The sequence below is a fragment of the Sphaeramia orbicularis genome, chromosome 5 (genome assembly GCF_902148855.1).
Source record: "Sphaeramia orbicularis chromosome 5, fSphaOr1.1, whole genome shotgun sequence".
NCBI classification, from domain to species: Eukaryota; Metazoa; Chordata; class Actinopteri; order Kurtiformes; family Apogonidae; genus Sphaeramia; species Sphaeramia orbicularis.
In genome coordinates, this window is record NC_043961.1 from 52,028,721 (window position 1) to 52,050,031 (window position 21,311).

The following is a 21,311-nucleotide window of genomic DNA, read 5'->3' on the forward strand; positions in this document are numbered from 1 at the left end:
GGTGTTTAACAATGTGACTGGGCCAGTCCAGTGTCAATCAGGCCAATGGTCTACGGTTTTTATGGGCCGGTCAGACAAATATATACATTTTTTTAAAAAGTGCAGGTACTGTGGACCCAAATTACATGTCGGCCCACTGGGAAAATGCCCAGTATGCCAGATGGCCAGTCTGTCCCTGCATGTGCCCCTTCAGTTTTAACACCATTTCAGTAGACTTGCACTGATTAATTGGCCAGTTTTCATGTGAATGGCCATGACCTGCGACCGGCTGGTCAGTCTGAAATTGACCGATTTTGAGTGCAGGTCAAATTCCTGCCGCGCCGCATAGCCAGACCCAGGGCTGGTTCCAGATAGTCATAGGGGAGGGGGTGACACAGGGGGATGGATTTTGTGCCGTATGTACCTCACACTGAATATGCACACACCATACAACTGTACAAAGTGAAAGTGAAACTTAAGACACTTTAGTAATTCCTCTACGTCTCCCGCTGTTGTGCAGCTCATTTTCCTTTTCCCTACCTTTGGAAACTTTCATTTGAGGGGGCAGGACATTTGTTTAAGGGGGGCATTGCCCACTCTTGCCCCCCTCCCCCCCTTATAACCAGACCAGACCTACAATAATTATTATATTTGTACAATAATTTTACCCTCTGTTCGACGTATGATCAATAATTCCAAAAATCCCATAATGTATGATAATTTGACTGCTTCATTACACGAGTAATTAATTACAAACACAAATAGGATACAGATCCTTCGCACAGGGCTGCACTTGTTTTTTTTTTTTCATCCTCTCATGTCCCTCTCTACTCATGAGGCAGGTCCTTGATTCAGTCCTAAGCATGTAGAATCTGGGAATTTATAAATGGTGTTCTGGTCCATTCAGTGCAGGGGTTCACCCTGTGCTCCACATATGCAGAGACACTCGTTTTTTTCCAAGGTTCTGTTAGATTATTTAAAAGTAAAACTGGGTTGCAGCGTGTAATATGTACGGTCTATGATAATGTGTTATTAAACCACATGGTCTGAGCCACGTCAGAGTAAAAATTGGGTGTGTATGATAATTTTCCTTCAAATATGATAATTTTCAGCTACTTGTACAATACGGGACTCAATAAAAACCAGGCATTTCAATCAATGCACCTGTTTTCATACAGAAAACTTGGCACCTTTTTGCACACTGCTCTTCTATTTTTATTACCTCCGCCAGGAGGTATTGTGATCACTTTGCTTTGTGTGTTTGTTTGTTTGTTTGTTTGTTTGTTTGTTTGTTTGTTAGCAAGATAACTCAAAAAGTTCTGGATGTATTTTCATGAAATTTTCAGGAAATGTTGATACTGGCACAAGGAAGAAATGATTAAAGTTTGGTGGTGATCAGGGGGGGCAGATCTGTCTTGGCAGAGGTCTGCGCTCTTTGAATGCTTTTCTTGTTAAAATAAATGTTCTAATAGGAAAGTTACATTGTAATGTCTTGTGTGGTGTTGTGTTTGGAAAAATTAGATTAGAACTGGCCAAAATTTTCAAATCAGAATGGGGATTGGCCTAAAAAAAAATTGTAATCGGTGCAAGTCTACATTTCAGGGCATGTTTCTATTCTATTCTATACATGTTTAGTTAGTAAGCAAGTACGTAAAGTTGATATAGTTTTAGTTTTGATAGATAAGGACAGATTTGGTTACTCTGCTGCTTGGCCAAAAGGCTACTAAAACTTACTGCATTTTATTTTCTACTAATGTTAAAGTTAATTTATTTTAAGGATAAGATGACAGAAAAGCAAAAACACAAAGAAAATGTCCATGTATATGTTTAAAGTTCAATTTTACTAAAAGTTACACAATCCAATATGGCTGCCCCCTGTGATGTCACAATATGCAAATTAGATTTGTAAATTTACTCCCATGATAAACTTTTGGTCATACCCCTTATTTTTCTCATTTACAGTATGCCTTTGTCTCTAACCATCTCCAAGCTACAGCTTTTTGAAATCTTAATATCAAAAATTATTATTTTTTTATTTTTTTATTTTTTTAAACTCTGCCACTTAAAGGGTTAATATACAAGATAGTTTTACCTTTCACCAGTTTTGTGCCATTTTTTCAACAATGAATTCAATCAGCTTCACGCAGATGAGACTTTTACAGATTACCAAATCCGGATTACCAGCCATATAAAGAACAAACTGGTTAGCACGGGTTGCTGAACCAGATCCTGGATCGCAAAATTGGCTTTAAAAATGTGATCCAGATTAAACTTTTTGAACAACTAGGCACAGAAATCTGCCTGAAGAAGGCTACCAGAACCATATAGTGAAGGAATCTGGACATTGGACATTAAGCCAAATATATTTTGTTGCGCTGTATGTATATTTTTACCTCTTTCTTTTTTCATAAAACCCAAAATACTGTACATTAGTGCACCAAATACTTGCTTCTTTTTAACTTGCTTCTACTAAAGATGTATGTTGTAATTTCACACTACCCTAACAGAACAGTCCTGACACGTCATTGAAAGCCCAGTATTCCAATGACATTTATGTGCATGATTAATGTGTATTGCAGCCGTAACTTTGGGTATAAAGAAAATAAAAGGACAATTATCTAGTTGCAGCTGTGCTGAGGCTGGGCTGAGTATCCCAGCAGTAAAAACACACACTGAGTTTTAGTACCCCGGATAGTGGACACATGTGATAAACAAGCCTTCTCCCTGCTCCCAAGGCTTTGTTGGTTTCTCCCGTTGACGTGTTTCTGCAGAGCAGATGGCTTTACACATAAATCCTATTAACAACTTTCTGCTGATGGAGATGCAGTGAGTGCAGGGCTTTCTCACTCTTTCATTATCTGCACTGAGAGGCCAGCTTTTTATTTTCTAACCTCTTAAAAGAAGCAGTGGTAGAGTTGAAGTTGGAGGCTACACCATGTCTGCAGAGAAGGTAAAAAAATAAAATAAAAAAACTGCGGGATTGTAGGGTTTTTAAATGACTATTAAATCTTGTCATGTGTTTAATTTTTAGTGATGGTAGCTTTTTAAAGGAGAGAAAGACCTACGTTACTTTTAATGACTCAGAGCTGACTCTTTTGAGTTTCTTTCCTCATGCAAACTTGGAATTTAGGTGGATTCATATTTGATAATTTGATATTAATCACCCATTACCTGGATTTTATCTGTTCTAAATAGCGTGTATTATTTATGCTTACTTTAGTATATAAAAAAAAAAAAACAAGAAGAGTGGTTGTGTAGAAAATAATCTCTGACCCACATATGAGGTAACTGCTCCCTTTACAAATGTCTGAACGGAAGTACTTAGATAAGGCATGTCGTGCAGTGTAGACGGTATTTACAGATGACCTTAAAAACATTAATTATCAGTTCAGACAGCTACAGCAGAAATGACTTAATGACTATGATGCATTCATTTGTATTTTGATGAATGTCCAGTTTTATGGAGGTCAACCACCTAACAATGCATCGGCCAAAGAATACATGACGAATTGAAGATGGTCAGTAATCCAGCCAACACAAAACCACTTACGGTGCTACTTGGGTGACATCTAACCCAAAAGAAAGTAACAAGGAGCCATATTTACCTCATCAGCCAGTCAAAATTGACCCTATGTAAATGATTATTTGCACTTGTGAATATTGAAACTGTCATAAAAATGGAAAAATTAGGTAAAAAAATTTCCTCTCCATGCAATGTTGAGTCCATTTTTAGTTCAGAATGGCACAGATTAAGACATTAGATCTACATTTGTACGGTGAATTGTTGCAATTAACCTATTTGTGTTCAATGAAACTGAAAAAAATGATGCAGGAAGATATGTATAATGTTGTAATTTTAAACTTTTGCTGTTGGAGGTGTTTTATATGATGCTATAGGTCAGTGGTTCCCAACCTTTATTGGTTCATGACCCCATTTTAACTTCACAAATTTCTGGTGACCCCAGACATTCAAAACGGAGACTTTTTTTTTTTTTGCTAAAATTAATTAGTTTTTGATCATGTAACAGTTTGCTATACTATGTTGCAAATAAACGTTAATTTTAGACGACATTTAGTCTACATAATGTATATTATTATGGATGGAGGCAGAGAAGCCAGGTGTAGATTACTGCACAAAGTGAGAATTTTATTTTCCTTGGTTTGGATATGTACAGTCAGTCCAACTTGGATTTACAAGGCTGTAAAATTAATACTGAAAAAACAATAACTCAAACTATGAATTATGAAAGAGCTGCAGCATCTGAAACTGACCACAATGAACATTTGAAAAATAAACAGTACCACAGTGCTTCAGTTTCAGCTTCACAGTTTGGCATGTCTATTATGTATTGGGATTGTCTCTCTCAACTCACCGTATATTTTTTATTCGTAAGTTTTTATTTTCATTTTTTTATCAATTACTAGAAATTTCAGGTGACCCCATTTGAATTCCAGGTGACCCCAAGTGGGGTTCCGACCCCAAGGTTGAAAAACACTGCCATAGGTCAACTAACTGCAGAACCTCATCATGTCATGACACGTGTGCCGCTGTGTTGTGAACTATCTGAGAACATAAATAGACCTCTAGCTATGCAGGATCTGCATCTTAATAGGATTACCTTTACTGTCTCACACTGACCTCCTTCTTTGTGACTCAGGACAGTGACATGTTGTTCCTGTGACCTCCACTTCCACAGATTTACTAAACACGTGGTAAAAACTTCATCAATGGTCATTTACTCATATAATATGTGAACATCTTCAGTTATCTTACTTCAACATCAGGATGTTCAAAATCTCAACATAGACAAGTGCATATAAGAAACCGTAGTATGTGAGGGGATCTTGACGCGAGGGGGACTAAAGATCGGGTTTGAGCCCCTTGAGGTATAATCTGTCTAGACAGCCCTTCGTCACCACACATGATGATGAAAATCTCGTTAAATGTTGAAGCTATGAAGCCAGTTTTGCACAAAATACAGTCCATTTTATGTAAAACAACTGACAAATTCTTAATTTTTCTCCTCTATCAGTATGAAGACTCCTCATGTTTTATAAGGTTTTAATTTGCAGTCAGCTCCTTTAGTCCTTTAATACATGTGATGTAAGGATGTTTGTGATTTACTGTGATTGTGACACTTTTAATTCCTGTAATTCTTTCTGCCCAGGAGGAGGCTGGAGAAAGTTGCATAAAATGGTTACAAAACTCATTAAAAATATTGATTTCATGAAGTCCTAGAAATGTATTTTTATGTGCAAATACTATGACTGTTATTACTTTTCCAGCAACTTAACTCACGCTGTTCTGCATTATTTATATTATACACTACAATAATAATTTGTATTGATTTTTTTCCCCCTTATTCTACCTGCTTTGTGCATGTGGCTTGGTAATGGTGAGTTATATGTTTTTTTTTTATTTGTTAATTGTCTTTATAGAATCCAAATTACAGTATGACAGTCATTTTGCCATCATAATTGTTTTCTCTTCATCCGTATTTCTATTGTGTTCAGTCTTGTTATTTAAAGGATTTAATGATTCTTATTTTGGAATTTTTTAACCTCTGAAGCAAATTAAAGAAACCAAAAAAGAAAAAAGAGGAGGCAAATGCCACAGAAACCAAGCTTAATGGAAGTGAAGCCAAACCCAAAAAAACAAAGACCAAGAAGAATGAAGATGCGTCAGAAGACGACATCCCTACCATCCAAAGTGAGTAACGAAAGCATTTCCTATAAAAGCAAAAAAGATGACCAAAGTCTCTGAGTGGATCTATGTTGGTGTAATCTAAGAAGACCGGTTATTCTGATGTGTCTCTCTACAACAATACAGACGGCAAGAAGGTGAAGAAAAAGAAAACAGAAAAGGAAGAACCAGAAAAGGAAAAAGAGAAAGAGCCAAAAAAGAAAATCAAAAGTGCTCCAAAAAAGAAGAAAGGTAATAACTTCAAATGAGTTGTTTTTATTTGAGATTGAACCCTAAAATGCCAGTAGTAGTTTGATTAATATTTTGCTGCATCTCCAGGTTCCGGCACAGATGATGATGACGATGATGAAGAGGAGGACACCCCTAAAAAGAAAACAAAGAAAAAGACCACCAAGGAGAGCTCTCCAACTGCAAGTTCTGCAAAAGAAAAGAAATCTAAAGGTACGACTGAAAGCAGGAAATCTGTTTCCTAACATGTTATCTCTGAGCTCAAATCCGCAGCTATAAGACCAGAAGAGCAGACGAATGTCGCTAAGAGGTTTACATGATTTTATTGTGTAATGGTGAGTGAGTGGAAACACTGGCTTGTTAGAAGAGGCAACAAATCAAATAATTAAGTAAGCAGCGTGTAATTAAATCTGGAAAATGTGATTACAATGACTCAAACAGCCATATACTACAATGGTTGTTTAATTCTACTTAAAGTTTACTATCACATGATCAAAATAATGAAGTCATTTCTGTTAACCTCTCTAGGCTTCGCAAGAGGTCTGGAGAAAATGATGTCAGGCACTTAAAGTGTTTTTTTTCCCCAAACTAGTACATAAAATTGCAACATCCTAATTGGAAAGCACTGATTAAAAACTTCTAACTGTTGTAAAAATGACTGAACACTATAAAAAACGGAAAAACACGTTCAAGGGCGTATTTGGACTCATCAGGTTTCAATAGGATTTTGACTGCTTGATTTGTCTGCATTCAGTCTGTAGTTTGTATGTGCTCTAAACAACAGCCTGCTAATGCCACCAATTATGTGGGCAAGAAATATAAGTATCAAGCGTGAGTGAAGAGATATAACTTAAATTTTATCTTTCAGTAAAATGTTTACCGTAATTTGTTTGGAGCATCTCCAGATTTCCTGCGTCTAAGCTCATTTTAGCCCTCCTTCACCTCAGATTAGCCTTCAGTCATTTCACAGATATCTGCACTAACTTGTGTTTGTGGCTCGATCCTCCTCCAGTAAACCCAGGAATGGAGGTTTTATGTATGTGGTTGCAATGGAAAGGGTTTCAGTTGTCTATCAGTAGCCTATTATACTCCCTGAGCCATACTGTTAAATTTAAACAACGACTGCAGTATGTTACACAGTCAGTGCAGTATCAGGATTTTCATTCCATGATTTATTTTTATGGTGCAGTTTCATCATATTACAACAACATATCAACGCCCCAAAAAAAGGATGGTTGTAGAGGGGTAATAATTTTGAGAATAAATTCAACATTTTTACAGTAAAGTTGTAAATTTGCGACAAATAAACTTGTAAAATTACAGTTTTGGAATATTTTTCTATGCTCAATATTTTTATTGTTTTTCAAAACAGCCAGGTAGTTTACAGAAATACAAAGGAGAAAAGAAATTAGTAATAAATACAAAAGAAAGAAAGAGAAAAAGAAGAAGAAAAAAAGAATTAAAGTAAAGTAAAATAGGATGTACAGCTCAAGATGATAAGGTACATGATGCTGCATCACTAGTAAACTAGTAAACAAAAAAAAAAACAAAAAAAACAAAGAGGTGGGTGGCATGTTATGGACCACTTCCCTGATCGAGGTCTTCATTGGTTTGAGCCATGTGGTCCAAAAAACCTGCCAAATCGTATAAAATGTCTTCAGATTATTACTCATGTTGTATCTGATCTTCTCCATGTGAAGCACAGAGGTCCGGTCTGTTAACCGTGTTCTGAAAAGAGGCACAGTCTCAGATTTCCAAAGGTTTAAAATGAGCCTTTTTGCAATCATCATCCCATCCTTGATAGTGTACTGGGGGGGTAGAATTTTTTTGTGAGATTAAAATTGTGCATTTACAAGGAAAAAGTCTGAAATTTAGGACAAAAAAAAGGAAAATCAGGAGGCAATGTTAAATGTAAATACCGATAAGAGTATCAGATTAGTCCAGGAAAGTGGGTTGTGTTTAGGTGTGCCATGCAGGGGGTTGTGGTCATCTTATATATAATTTTTCAGTTTTGTTGGGCAATGCAAAAGATGCTTTAGTTTACAAAAAAATATCATGGTTCCAGTGTTAATTCATTCCCTTTTGATGAATTTACAGACACTAAATAAGTGAACAGAGAGCAAATCTAAAGAAACTCAATTTAATTTCTGAAAGGTTGGTTTGTTGTTTTGATTCCCTGTTATTATGGAAGTAAACTTGAATGTTGTTGGGGATGTGCTTCCGTTTGGCATTTAGTGGATATGTTTTGGTGCTTGTATGGGAGACTGGGTGTGTGGTTGTCAAGGTGAAGGTAGGAGAAGGCGTACACTGGTCGTCTGGTGTCCAACACGGGAAAACTAACTAGTTAATAGGAAACTTTCTGGGTATGTAAACCCCAGAGTCTGCATTGTACCTCTGCATAGAAACTAAAGTCAGTCAAACTGCAGTAAACTGAGGAGGTGCACAGGACTTTACCTGCCTTTATTGTGTACCAAAAATTATTCCTTCCTAGTTTTATTTCATAAATTGAATCTGAATCTGAAACTGAATTGTGTAAAATTTTTAGATTTAAATCTTTAATAATTTTGCACTTCCCTTGAAAAATGACCATCTTCCTCTTGCTCAAACGTTTTCCTTTTTTTTTTTTTTACCGTCAGTTTAAGTTACGGTTTTCTTCCCATGTCTATGAAGGCTATGACAAATTAATTACTTCATTGGTCTAGAAAGTATTTATCCACCTGCTGTGAATATGAAATACAGAGCAGTCACACACATCAGTCAAGCTTCGTATTTGAGAGAAGGAAAAAAAAAAAACAACACTTGGATAATGGCTTTACGTGTATGTCCACAGCACCTTTAGTAGAAAAAACATATACTGTTCTGTGCAAAAGTCTTAGGCCATCTCTATCTTTGTTGTTTTTACAGGGTTGAAATTAACAAACATACATATTTATTTCTCATTCATACTGGGAATATGTGCACAGCATTAACAGACACATAAAAAACTGAACTAAATGTGTTCTAAAGGTTAAAGTCACTATTTATTGTGACCTCTGAACCCCCCTGACAAGAAGCAGCACAAACAGTTACAAATATCTGACATGTTTTGAATGAAACCTGGTGTAAAACATCAGAAAATTAATGCAATAAATCTCATATTGTCACACATGTTAAGTGCAAAGGGAGGTCACACTAAATACTAACACTTTGGTTTATAGAAGCTGTTTTTCTTTCCTTGAATGTTCTGTTTTTTCCTGTTGTACACACTTCACATACATCCAGATTGTATCTTAAAGCTATACCGTATGATGTGGCATTTTTACACTTTTCTTTTGTCATCTTAAAATGCTCCTAACAAGCGTGTGTCAAACTAAAATGTAAAAGAAATCCACCAGGTATTGAAACTCAAAAATGTTTAATTCTCATATATTGCTCATATTTCTGATAAAATTCTGACCAATCATTTTATTCAGTCCGAATGAAATAATTGGCCGAACCTGGCTGAGCCTCCTGTCAATCAACCATTACGGCCATCCAGCGTCTGATCCATTATCGCTGTCCCTGCATATGTGTACCTCTGAATCTGACGCTTCAGTTGCGCTGCTCCTCCTGTCACTGACCACAGTCTTCTGTCTAGGATGGGAATGGATAGAACTCAAATGCACATGTGGAAGGGAAAAAACAGATTTATTAACAGAAACAACAACCAAGGGGAACAAACAGGAGTCCAATGAATGAAGGATGGAGATAAAAGTCCGAAGTGTGGTGCACTGGACTAAACAGACAGGTCTGCACAAAGCTCAGCTTTTATGACCGTGGGACTCATACAGGTACATGTACATAGTGTCACACAATGTAGGATTATGTAGGATGATAAATGTACGGACTATGAAACCTCAAATGTCCACAGAAAATTCACAGAGGCCACGCGTTCACAGTGCGTGCACCCAATGCCTGGGCACCGCATCTCCGTGGTGCAGGGAAGACACTGACCCAGCTCTGCACAGACCAGACCCTTAAATACAGGGTCTACTGATGAAACAGGAGCCGCGGCAGGTGGATGATGAATCTAATTACTGAGGGAGGGGTCCGCGGACACGCTGAAGTGGACCGGACCTCCGCCTCCACCTCCGCTTCCACCACGCGCATCAGGTGAAAGGAGGGGAGCATCAGAGCTCAGGCAGAGGAAAGCAGACGGGGCTTTAGAGGGAGGAGGGTTGTTCATGTACAAACTTTTACTAAGTGCTGTGAGAAATGCCACATCGGTAGGTATAGCTTTAATACAGAGACTGAGTAATGCATTTGTGTGGTCATCACACTTTTGCACAGTATTGTATATACCAACACATCAGATGCTGTGTGTAATGTTTGATCATCTCACTATTTCGTGGATGTCTTATTACCACAACAGTGTTACAACCAAAAGGTAAAAATAGACAGTTACTTAGGGGACATCCATGCAAACACACTTCTTAACCCTTTCATGCATGAATTGTGAGAACCTTAGTCAAGATTTTTTTCTTCAGTGATTTTATTCCTCCTTAGGCATGAAAAAAACAATGCAATCAAGTTTTTTTTTTTCCTACGGAGTTACAAAAATATCCATGCATTTAATTTTTGAAGCAAAGAAACGTGTTTAAAACCCAATATCAGAATGTGATATGAAAACAATGAAATAAAAACATTTTTAATGCTGCTAATCTGATGTCTTCTCACATTTTACCATATTCTAATGCTAGTATTTACTCACTTCATGGAGATAATATGCCAAAAAAAAAAATTTTTGTCTAACAAATAACAATTGATTACACTTAAACATGTTAGTGCAGATCAGGTTTATCAAGAACAGTAAAGTTACAGTAATGGTCTGAATGTCAGTATATGGGATGGTGCGTAAGTATCCACTGTGTTGGCTGATATGGAACTAAAACATCAAAACCCATGAATATAGAAGACAACAGCTGGAGAATACCTGTCCACTGTAGTGGCCTATGCATGAAAGGGTTAAATAGGGTTGTAATTTAAGACATCATGTGCCCATATTTCACATTAACACACATTACCTCGAATAAGATCTATCAGTGTCATAGATGTACTTATGTATGTTTTCCAGATGGTTGCATTGGGTTAAAAGACATAACACACATCATTTGACTACTCAACACAGACAGTGACCGGCCAAAGCACTAACTTTTTATGGAGTACCATGCTCAAGTGCTTACCTTAGCAGAATTTTAATCATGCAATTCCAATCCCTCAAATCCATTAATACCAAAACAAAACAGAGCACAAACAGCTTTGAGGTGTAATCAGTCAGCTAATGGAGATGTAGGAACACGTAGAGACACATTTGCCATTGTGGAACAAGTTTTGTGTTGAGTGAGCGTTGGCAGTTTTGTGAATGTAATCGAGGTTTTGAGGGCACAAAACTTGTGCAGCGGGATTTAAAGATACCTGGCATCTTTATTTGGATAACCTCCAATTTAGCACATTTGGCAGTTTGTGTTTTTAATATTAGTTATGATTGATAGCTTGGAGAATATTTGCAAGTGATGTCTGTTGATTGTGCTTCATCAGCTTTTTCCTTTGTCTACAGCACTTTAACTGTAATAGATTTACATCGACTGAGCAACCCGATATGGGTGAGACCCAGGAGAGTCGAAATTAATTTGTTGGTGAGAGTCTCCTCACAGAGTATGTAATATCTGACAGCTGGGGAAAAAAAACAGACAGGATTACATGCTCAAAATTTGTTCTGCACCTATAAATCTATTCTAGTCTGAAGTCTTTGCTCCCTGATTGATTACAATTCGGAATTCTTTTGTACTTTTGCTTGGGAAAAAAAAGAAGACATTTATAGTATTTGTCCTTCTGGGAAAAAAAACAACAGATTCCTTAGTTTGATATCATATTCAAGGACAGATATTTTGCAGTGTACTTTTGTTTTTCATCAGAAGACAAGGATTCTGAAGGAAAAGAAAAGAAGTCCAAATCAAAGGAGAAGGAGAAGAAGAAAGAACCTGCTTCAATGTTCCAGATAAATGGAGATAAAGAAACGAAAAGCAAGAAGAAAGGTGAGAGGAACACTGGGGGTTTTGTGGGACATTTTACCCCATTTATTTATTGTGTATTTACATCTGTCATGGTAAATTACACATGCAATATATATATAAAAAATCATGTTCTGGTGTCTTTGCATCATTATTGATAAACAATAGAACTAGACCGATCTCATTGTCATATCATTAGTATTAAAAATAGACCTTTTTCATGTAATAGCTGCTAAATCAGACAGTGACAGTGAAGAGGAGACAAAGTCGACCAAATCAAAGAAGAAATCCACCTCAGCATCATCATCCATGTTCCAAGCATCAGCAGACAAAGACAAAGACAAGGATAAAGATAAAGATAAAGATAAAGACAAAGACAAAGACAAAGACAAGAAGACAAAGAAAAAAGGCAGGTTCACCATTAACTTCTCACTTCCTTTAGATTCCCTGACACTTATCTAATAACAAACCATCTGTCTGCTTCAGGAAAGGCAGAAGAAAGTGATGATTCTGAGTCAGAAAAAGAAGAAAAGTCCAAGAAGAAGAAGGGAAAAGGGAAGAAGAAAAAGGTCTAAATTTCACTTCACATCATGCGAAATATTTTACAGTAGATAGACAGTAAAGTTAATGATTTGGATCAACCTGTGTAATCCTTTTGGATCAGGCGAGGTCTCCATCACCTGAGATCGAGTTCGACAATTTGGAGAAGTTTGTGCTGGAGCCGGCTCCGCAGGGTGTGACTGTCAAATGCAGAGTGACCCGGGACCAGCGGGGGATGGATAAGAGCCTCTACCCGCTGTATTACCTTCACCTAGACAATGAGAAAAAGGTCTGAGAAGTTTTTTCACTGAAATGTAACAGTTTATTTTGAAGATTCAGCAGATGATTGCAAAATGATGACATGAAATTGGTGCAACTGGTGTAAAAATTCCTCATCCATCAACAAGTGACCATTTATTTATGGTCCAAAACAAAAGCAGACAAAGACTGAAACTGGTTTATAATAAAACACAGCTTCCATCTGCAAACCCCAGACAATTTGAAAATGAAATGCATAAATGCAATTAAATGCACACACACACACACACACACACACACACCACATATATATATATATATATATATATATATATATATATATATATATATATATATATATATATATATTTTTTTTTTTTTTTTTTTTTTTTAACATTGTGAACCTTTTGTTGCTAGTTTTTAATGCAAGTCTTTGCTTTTTTGTAGACTTTCCTGTTGGCTGGAAGGAAAAGAAAGAAAAGCACGACTTCAAATTACCTTATTTCTATTGATGCTACAGATTTATCAAGAGGTGGAGAGAATTTTGTTGGAAAGTTAAGGTACGCTGCACTTCAAAATCAAGCATAATTAACCTTTCATCGTGATAATTTGTCCTAACTTTCTTTTTTATAATTTTTAGGTCAAACTTAATGGGGACCAAGTTCACTGTGTTTGATAATGCTCTGAATCCAGATAGAGCGCTTCCAGACATGTCAAATGCACGACAGGAGTTAGCAGGAATCATCTACGTAAGTCCACAGGCAGCCTGGAGCAAATAAATTATCTTTGTTTGTTGCTTTACAATTAGTGTGTCCTGGATAAAAAAAAATAAAGTCAGAAGTTCTGCTTTTCCTTCTCATCTCCTGCATCAGGAAACTAACGTTTTGGGGATCAAAGGGCCCAGAAGGATGACAGTCATCATCCCAGGAATGAACAAGAGCAATGAACGAGTCCCTGTACGACCAAGAAATGTAGGTTTATTACTACAGCTTTTACAAACACATGATTTTATTAAATAGTCTCTGTCTTGAGCAGTTTTCTCCCCCATATGTACAGCCAACCCTTTGTCTATATTACATTTGGGTACTTTTGGATAACTTTTTTAACATGTGTCATGTTATATTCATTTAAGTTACGGTTTTCTCCCCATATCAGTAAAAAAAAAATTAATTACTTAATTGGTCCAAAAAGTATTCTGTCCACCTGCTGTGACCATTAAATACTTATCAGTCACACGCATTACTCAAGGTTTGCATTTGAGAGATAAAGACACTTGGATAAGGGGTTTACATGACTATGTCCACAGTACTTTTATCGGAAAACTAGAAAAGCACTCGGAGAGGGAAGACCTCCGCCAAGCCCCCCCCCCGATCATCACCAAAATTTAATCATTGGTTCCTTGTGCTAGTATCAACATTTTTCCTGAAAATTTCATCCAAATCCGTCCTTAACTTCTTGAGTTATCTTGCTAACAGACAAACAAACAGACAAACCCCGATGAAAACATAACCTCCGCCATTCCTTGGCAGAGGTAAAAATACAACTTTTACAAATGCATTACTTTTCTAAATAGTGTATATCTTGAGCAGTTCTGTCCCCCATATATTTGACAAACCATTTGTCTGTAACCTATTATACTTGCTTACTTTTCTAACAAATGGGTCAAATCAAAAATCAGTGCTCAATTCGAGATAAGACAGGACCTTATAAGCTGTCCAGCCCCCGATGGTGCCGCTGTAAAATAGTTTACAATGGCATTACTGACGTCTTTTGTCCTGAAATGCCAATTCTCTCTAGGAATATGATGGCTTGTTGACAAGGCACCAAAATAGAAGGATGGAAAATCTGATTGAGCTTCACAACAAGACGCCTGTGTGGAACGAGGAAACAGCGTCCCATGTGCTCAACTTCAATGGAAGAGTCACTCAGGCCTCCATCAAGAACTTCCAGATAGTCCATAGCAACGACTGTGAGTACTATCTATCTATCTATCTATCTATCTATCTATCTATCTATCTATCTATCTATCTATCTATCTATCTATCTATCTATCTATCTATCTATCTATCTATCTATCTATCTATCTATCTATCTATCTATCTATCTATCTATCTATCTATCCATCCACCTGTCTGTCCATCCGTCCATCCGTCTATCTGACTGTCTGTTTGAATGTTTTCTTGTCATTTTCAGTGGACTACATCGTAATGCAATTTGGACGTATAGCCGATGACATTTTCACCCTGGACTACAACTACCCGCTGTGTGCAGTTCAGGCCTTTGCCATTGCTCTCTCCAGTTTTGACGGGAAAATCGCCTGTGAATAACCGAGACGTCCTCCTTTGTCTGCTCACGCTGAAACCAGCATGCTCTATGTCCGCACCCACATGAGAACCAACCCATGTCTTTAGACTCGCCTTTGTCACTTGCTGATAACAAGCAGCGGTTCAGTAAAGTGTGACAAGATCTACAACCGTCCTGTCGCTTATACCAAGGTGTTTCTTTTTAGAATCAAGAAATATGATTGGTTTCATATTATCTGATCTTGCACGTCAGTGGACAAAAGAAAGTCCCTGTTTTATGTGAATGATACAAAGACACAAAGTTCCAAAGGACTCCAAAAAATGGAGAACTCTGTTTTTTTTTTTTTACACATCCCTAAAAATGATAAAATCAAATCAAATTTTATTTATATAGCGCCAAATCATAACAAAAGTTATCTCATGACACTTGACATAAAGATTCGGTCAAAACCAGACTCTAAGCCAATTTACAGAAACCCAACAGAATCCTGGTGTGAAAAATTATTTGCATCATTAAGGATGTAAACCAGAGTTATGCTTTTGCTTTGCTGTACTGTGGTGTTTTGTTCTGTATTGTTTTGGCTTGTAAACACCTAAACATCAGGGCCTCCAATGTGTCAGATGTGACTTATGACATACAAACACAAAAAATTTAAATCATGACAATAACCTATAACTTCTGCAGAGCTAAAATAAACATTATGGTAGTCTTCCAAAATAATCAAGAGCTTTAAAACATGAAGATGAAGGATTACAGGTAAAAAGTCTCATTAACCCAATGGACTGCCCAATTTTTTGTCGCTTTAATAGATAAATCCCAAGTTTGAGGCATTTTTTAATGTGTTAGAAATGTACAAGTAAAGTAAGCATATAGTTCTTGATCTCTAATCTAACTTGTGTTGTTTTGTTTAAGTATTCATTATGAATTATAGGATTTTTCTTTGCTTTCTTTTTCTATTTATCCTGTTTCCAATGTTTTGTAAAATGTATTTATTTTTCTGAACTCTGCCTTTGCATTTCAAGGCTCATTGTGTTGTTATTTAATAAAGCATTATTTAATAAAACATCCCTGGGGTCAGCCATTGTATACTTAAATACATGTATCAGTTGCCTTTGACAAAACACTGCCATACCACAATAATGTCATAAAAATTATTGGTTTTACCAGGCTGCCAGTACTACTCCTGGATAGGCAGATTTTTTCTTGTAAGACATTGTACTGACATTTACTCTGTGAGCATATCGTGTACTGTGATTAAACAGCTGGCAGGTAAACACAGATTCCCTCCAAGGTTTCAGAGACACCCACACTGTTCTGCAGCAGTCGTCTGACATGTCGAGAGGAGCTTCACTCAGGATGAAAAACCTGTTTGAGCCAAGTGTCTCAAGAGTAAGTGAGAGGTGTGTATTCTGCCTGAACCTGCTCAGGCAGTTGTCCAAACTCGCAGATTAAATGAGGCCTGAAGCTGCCAGCTCTTCGAAATAGATGCTGTAAGGTGAGTCTTCCCTGTTGTGTTTTTATGTTACATGACTTTCATCTATTAAAAATCACTGTCTTTCATAAACCCTTCTGAATAAACTCATCTATAAGTGAATAATTCTTATGCTATGTGACTGTATAGTGGCTCTGCTCTGTTGTTTTCCAGTACAGTTTAAGTGCATACTGTTAAACTGCTGCAACAATGTTGTTGACCAATAGAAGGAGCTGTTGTTGGAGGGAAATGTGTTCATGAGTTAAGTTTATCTTGTAGGGATGGACATGTTTGTCATTTGTTTTTTCAGTTAAACTACTAAGGAACTAAACTGCAGTATTACTCATTACTGATTACTCATTAATTTTCCACTTGTATTAACACAGAAGCTGTTTTACATAAGGTCATACATTTTGGTATTGTGTGAGTGGCTAGTTAAATCCACTGTATTATGTGTTCATGCAACTGTAGCTTTCAAAAAACCTAAACTGAAAATAAATAATAATGCTTTTCATGTCATGGCACACTTAAACCCAACCATAACTACAGTCTGAGATTACAAAATAGCACAGCTGACACTATTACAGGTCATTAAATGATTGTGGGAAAGTGTTGTTCAAACATAAAAATCATAAAAATTTAAATACTTTACCCAAGAGTAACTATGAGAGCTTCAATATTTAATACTCCAAATTGAAGTTCTGTGTTGGGCTTTCTACTTGAGTAAATGTGTTTAACAAGCAAAAAATGTGTTCCTATGATCCTTTCTAACACTAACTCCACTGAATAATTATTGTAGTTACGCTGACTTAGCTTTGAGTTAATATACAGTGTTTTTATATATAAGGTTATTAACAATCACTGATAATTTGGGATGTCTTACATTTTGGCATTTATTTATTTATCCATGATTAGCTTTTAAGATGGAGAGAAACATATTTCATATACTGTAATATCACCATAACTCTAACATTATCAATGAATTTCCCAATGAATATTTTATTATTATTGAAAAGAATTTTGGTGACATAGAAATGTGGAGCCACCAGTTATTTACATTACATGTGATGGCACTGACAAGTAAAATAAACCATTTTCTCGATATTAAAGGGGAGTATTGTGATTTTTATCCCACTACCTTTGGTTACATAATTAAATTTACAAGCTAAGACCTGACATGGGGCAACAAAATGCAAATAAAAGCAAATAAAATTGGCAACTAGCAAAAAGTAGTATATGTAAAATTTTTGAAGTGAGAAATAAGTTCCATAACTAAATCTACCTTTCCTAAACTTTGACATAGGCAAAAAAATTGAGTATAAAACAACAACAACAACAAAAAAAAAAATGCTAAAATACATAATGTTTGTGTTTTTAGCATTGGATTTTTTAAATGTGTGTCTTCTGTGATTGTGTGTTGCTAGCCAGTTAACATTACATGTCAGGGTTAGCATGATCTTGGTAGACATTAGTGACATTCTGGCCATCCCATAGTCTTGTCTTTTATTCATTCCATATTATTTACCTGTGGAAGTGTCTGTTAAAAATGCAGAAGTTCCATTAATTCATCATATATATAGTTTTAAGCGTGTGTCCCATGAAGACGCCTGATTTTTCTTTTGTGTCTCAAGCTACACAATAAAATGCTAGTGTGTAATGTAATCATACTATAGCCTAAAGCTGCTTTTCCCAAACTTTGGGTTAAGTTCCAAAATGGCTTGCCAAATATCATGAACAATACATATAATAATAACACAATTTGTGAATTCATTTTCGTTTTTAAAATAGAAGACAACTTTCTCTGGAGGGGTTTGTGAATGTTGACTACAGATGGGTATTTTAGTGAAATCAAACAATCAAGCAAATTTAAGATGATTAGTGCCTTCCACACAAACCAAAATAATAATAATAATAATAATAATAATAATAATAATAATAATAATAATAATAATAAACCACTACAAAGAACTGGGTGAATCATAAATGCTGTTATCCCATTAAATTTTTCCAACCACTTTTTGCACTTTACTTACTTAAAGAATGCAGCACTGGGGCATAAACAGTGCCATAAACATTAGTCACATGCCTCTATGGAGTAAAACAAATCTCTTCTCTATTAAAAAGTCAGTTGACTTGCAAAAAAAAAAACCCAAAAGCTAATGTTTTTGACTAATCATGCAGATGATTATTCATGCACAACCCTGTAAAGGATGAAAAAGATCTTAACAAAACAATAATGTTGCACATAAGAGACTTTAGGAGACAATGAAAAGTCAAATGTGTGTTTGTGTAATAAGTATCTGAATTATTTTTTTTTCTCTGAGCTTGTTAACAAATATTGATTAGAACTTTGTCTTGACATTATCTTTCTATCTGAGAATGATGATTGAACATGCGTGTTTACTGACCAATATCTTGCTGTTGAAAGAATCTGAAAAAAATGTTGATGTTATGGTAGTTCATGGTGGGTTTTTGTAAATGTGGACCCTGAGGAGACACAAAAGTAATAATGTGGGTCTTGAACTGTAAAAGTTTGGCCTAGAGCGTGTAACACTCACAAATTTATTTTATGAGAAATTTTGATACAGCTATTTGTTAACAGTAGTCTAAGTCTCAATGCAGGAAATTAATTAAATTCAGTTCCACGTTAACGGCTCATACAACGTAGATATGTTGTGACAGTTTGAGTTTGGGGCTTTAATTTATTTATTTTGTATTATTTTATTTTTTAAGGGGTGCCAGCCAGGTATCTCTCCTGGCATTTAAGATGTAAAGTCAGTTAGTCGTTTTAATTCAGTCTTTTGTATATGCTTGGGTTTTTGTTTTTGGTTATTTAGTTTTGTGTTTATTTGATAAACCACAAACCCACACAAAGGATGCCAGTCTAATTAAACAAACACCCTGCACATTAAATGACAAGAAAAGAAATCACACATTCAAACCAATTCAAATTCAAAATCGTGTATCGCAACACTTTCTGCAGAAAACACACAAATTCAAATGCACAAATCTTTCCCCCCAAAGTCCAACTCAAAAAATAACCACAACCAAGGCCAAATCAAACTCACACACATTCCAACATGTACATTCTATTTTGCAGTCAGAACAATGTCCCATCAAGTCTTTAGCAGATCCACGTAACATGTTGAGCTCAGAGAATCACAGTAGAAACAATTTTGGACTCAAAACACACAGTCACAGCCAAGGAAACAGAGGATTTTACCCAGCCGATATACAGTTGTTCTGCATGTATGTGTGAGAGAATGTATGTCATAGTATGAGACATGAGAAGGATTCATTGCATTAACGGTGGCCCATCTTTTAGTAAATATTCCCCGTTGAAACCTCAGAGAATATGTCATAATAGATTTCCCTGACTCTTTCGATCCAGGTGTTATATGTCAGTGGCTCTGAGTTCATCCACTTCATAGTAATACATTTAAGTACTACTGTCAATAATATTTGCAGGAAATATTTCTTACCTTTTTCCTCAAAACCTCCTGGATAGACCCCCAGTGTTGCCAATATTGGGCACTTTATCAAATTTTTACAAAATACAATACTGAGGGATGCAAACACATCATCCCAACACAACAGTATCATAGGACAAGTCCAAAAGATGTAATAATGAAATTAGTTTCTACACCACAGTTTCTCCAGCTGTAATAAGTGTTTGGGTTTTGAGCATATGCATAGAACTGTGTTGAAATAATGCTAATACATTTGCGCACAGACTACTGATATTATTTGACAGTGGAAGCTATATTTTCAGAAATATTGGATTTTGAATAGCACGTGTATGTGAAAACTTTTGCTGGTGGACAGATGTGACAGTGAACGGACATGACATTACCCATGATGATCTGGTCAGTACCAGTACTTCATTAGTAATAAACTTATATACTTACTATTGCTAATTATCCTCTTATTCATAAAAACAGCTGACACAAAAACACAAAATGTGGCAGTGGACGGATGTGACATGGTTGTTACAGATCCCATCATACTGATGCTTGGCAGCCATGTCACCGTTTCCACAAATGATCCCTGTGCAAAAACTAGTATCAGAATTATTTATTGTATAGTTTATCATCATACTAAAGAGTAAATAACAATATAGAATTGTTATTTCTTTATAAAAATGCTTATAATTAGAAAACTGTTGATTTAAAAAGTGATGTGTGACATTCTTAATGTATGTATTGGTGTAACATAAGCAGGATGGATCAGCACCATACTCCATATTGCAACCTGTAAAAATAAAACATGTGATATGTAGTATAGAATCTTGTAAGAAAAATTGGGGAATCTAAAAGAATAGAATATTTGTTTTTCAGGTAAATTCAGTTAAAATGTAGCTTGGCCATTTGTGACATGAAAATATAGCATGAATTGTGATGAAATTGGACATTTTTGACCTGAAAACATAGTTCATATGACCATCAACATGTTGCAACAGAAGTGAAATCCTGTAAATTTGCATAACTTGCATTTACCAACACAAAGTTCCTTTGGGGATTCACTTATATCGATTTCTTGTGCACAAAGACATAAATAAGACCTCTAAGCAAATTTTAGCTGTAATACATTTAAGTATTACTGTCAATAATATTTGCAGGAAATATTTTCTTACCTTTTTCCTCAAAACCTCCTGGATAGACCCCTAATGTTGCCAGTTTTGAGCACTTGATTAATTTTTAACGAAATACAATATTGAGGGATGCAAACACATTATCCCAAAACAACAGTATCTTAGGGCAAATCCAAAAGATGTAAGAATGATTATTAGTATTTACAC

The 21,311-nt window shown here is 35.9% G+C and overlaps 1 protein-coding gene across 1 annotated transcript; it reads left to right on the forward strand.

Moving 5' to 3' along the window:
- Positions 1-2,766: 2,766 nt before the first annotated feature.
- Positions 2,767-15,388, forward strand: LOC115419060 (tubby-related protein 1-like). Its single transcript, XM_030133671.1, has 13 exons — positions 2,767-2,929; positions 5,560-5,689; positions 5,810-5,914; positions 6,002-6,124; positions 11,845-11,964; positions 12,170-12,349; positions 12,427-12,509; positions 12,605-12,769; positions 13,186-13,298; positions 13,379-13,487; positions 13,611-13,709; positions 14,536-14,707; positions 14,932-15,388. Exons 1-13 carry the CDS (start codon positions 2,915-2,917, stop codon positions 15,063-15,065), a joined length of 1,548 nt encoding a protein of 515 aa, XP_029989531.1. The 5' UTR covers positions 2,767-2,914; the 3' UTR covers positions 15,066-15,388.
- The last annotated feature ends 5,923 nt before the right edge of the window (positions 15,389-21,311 follow it).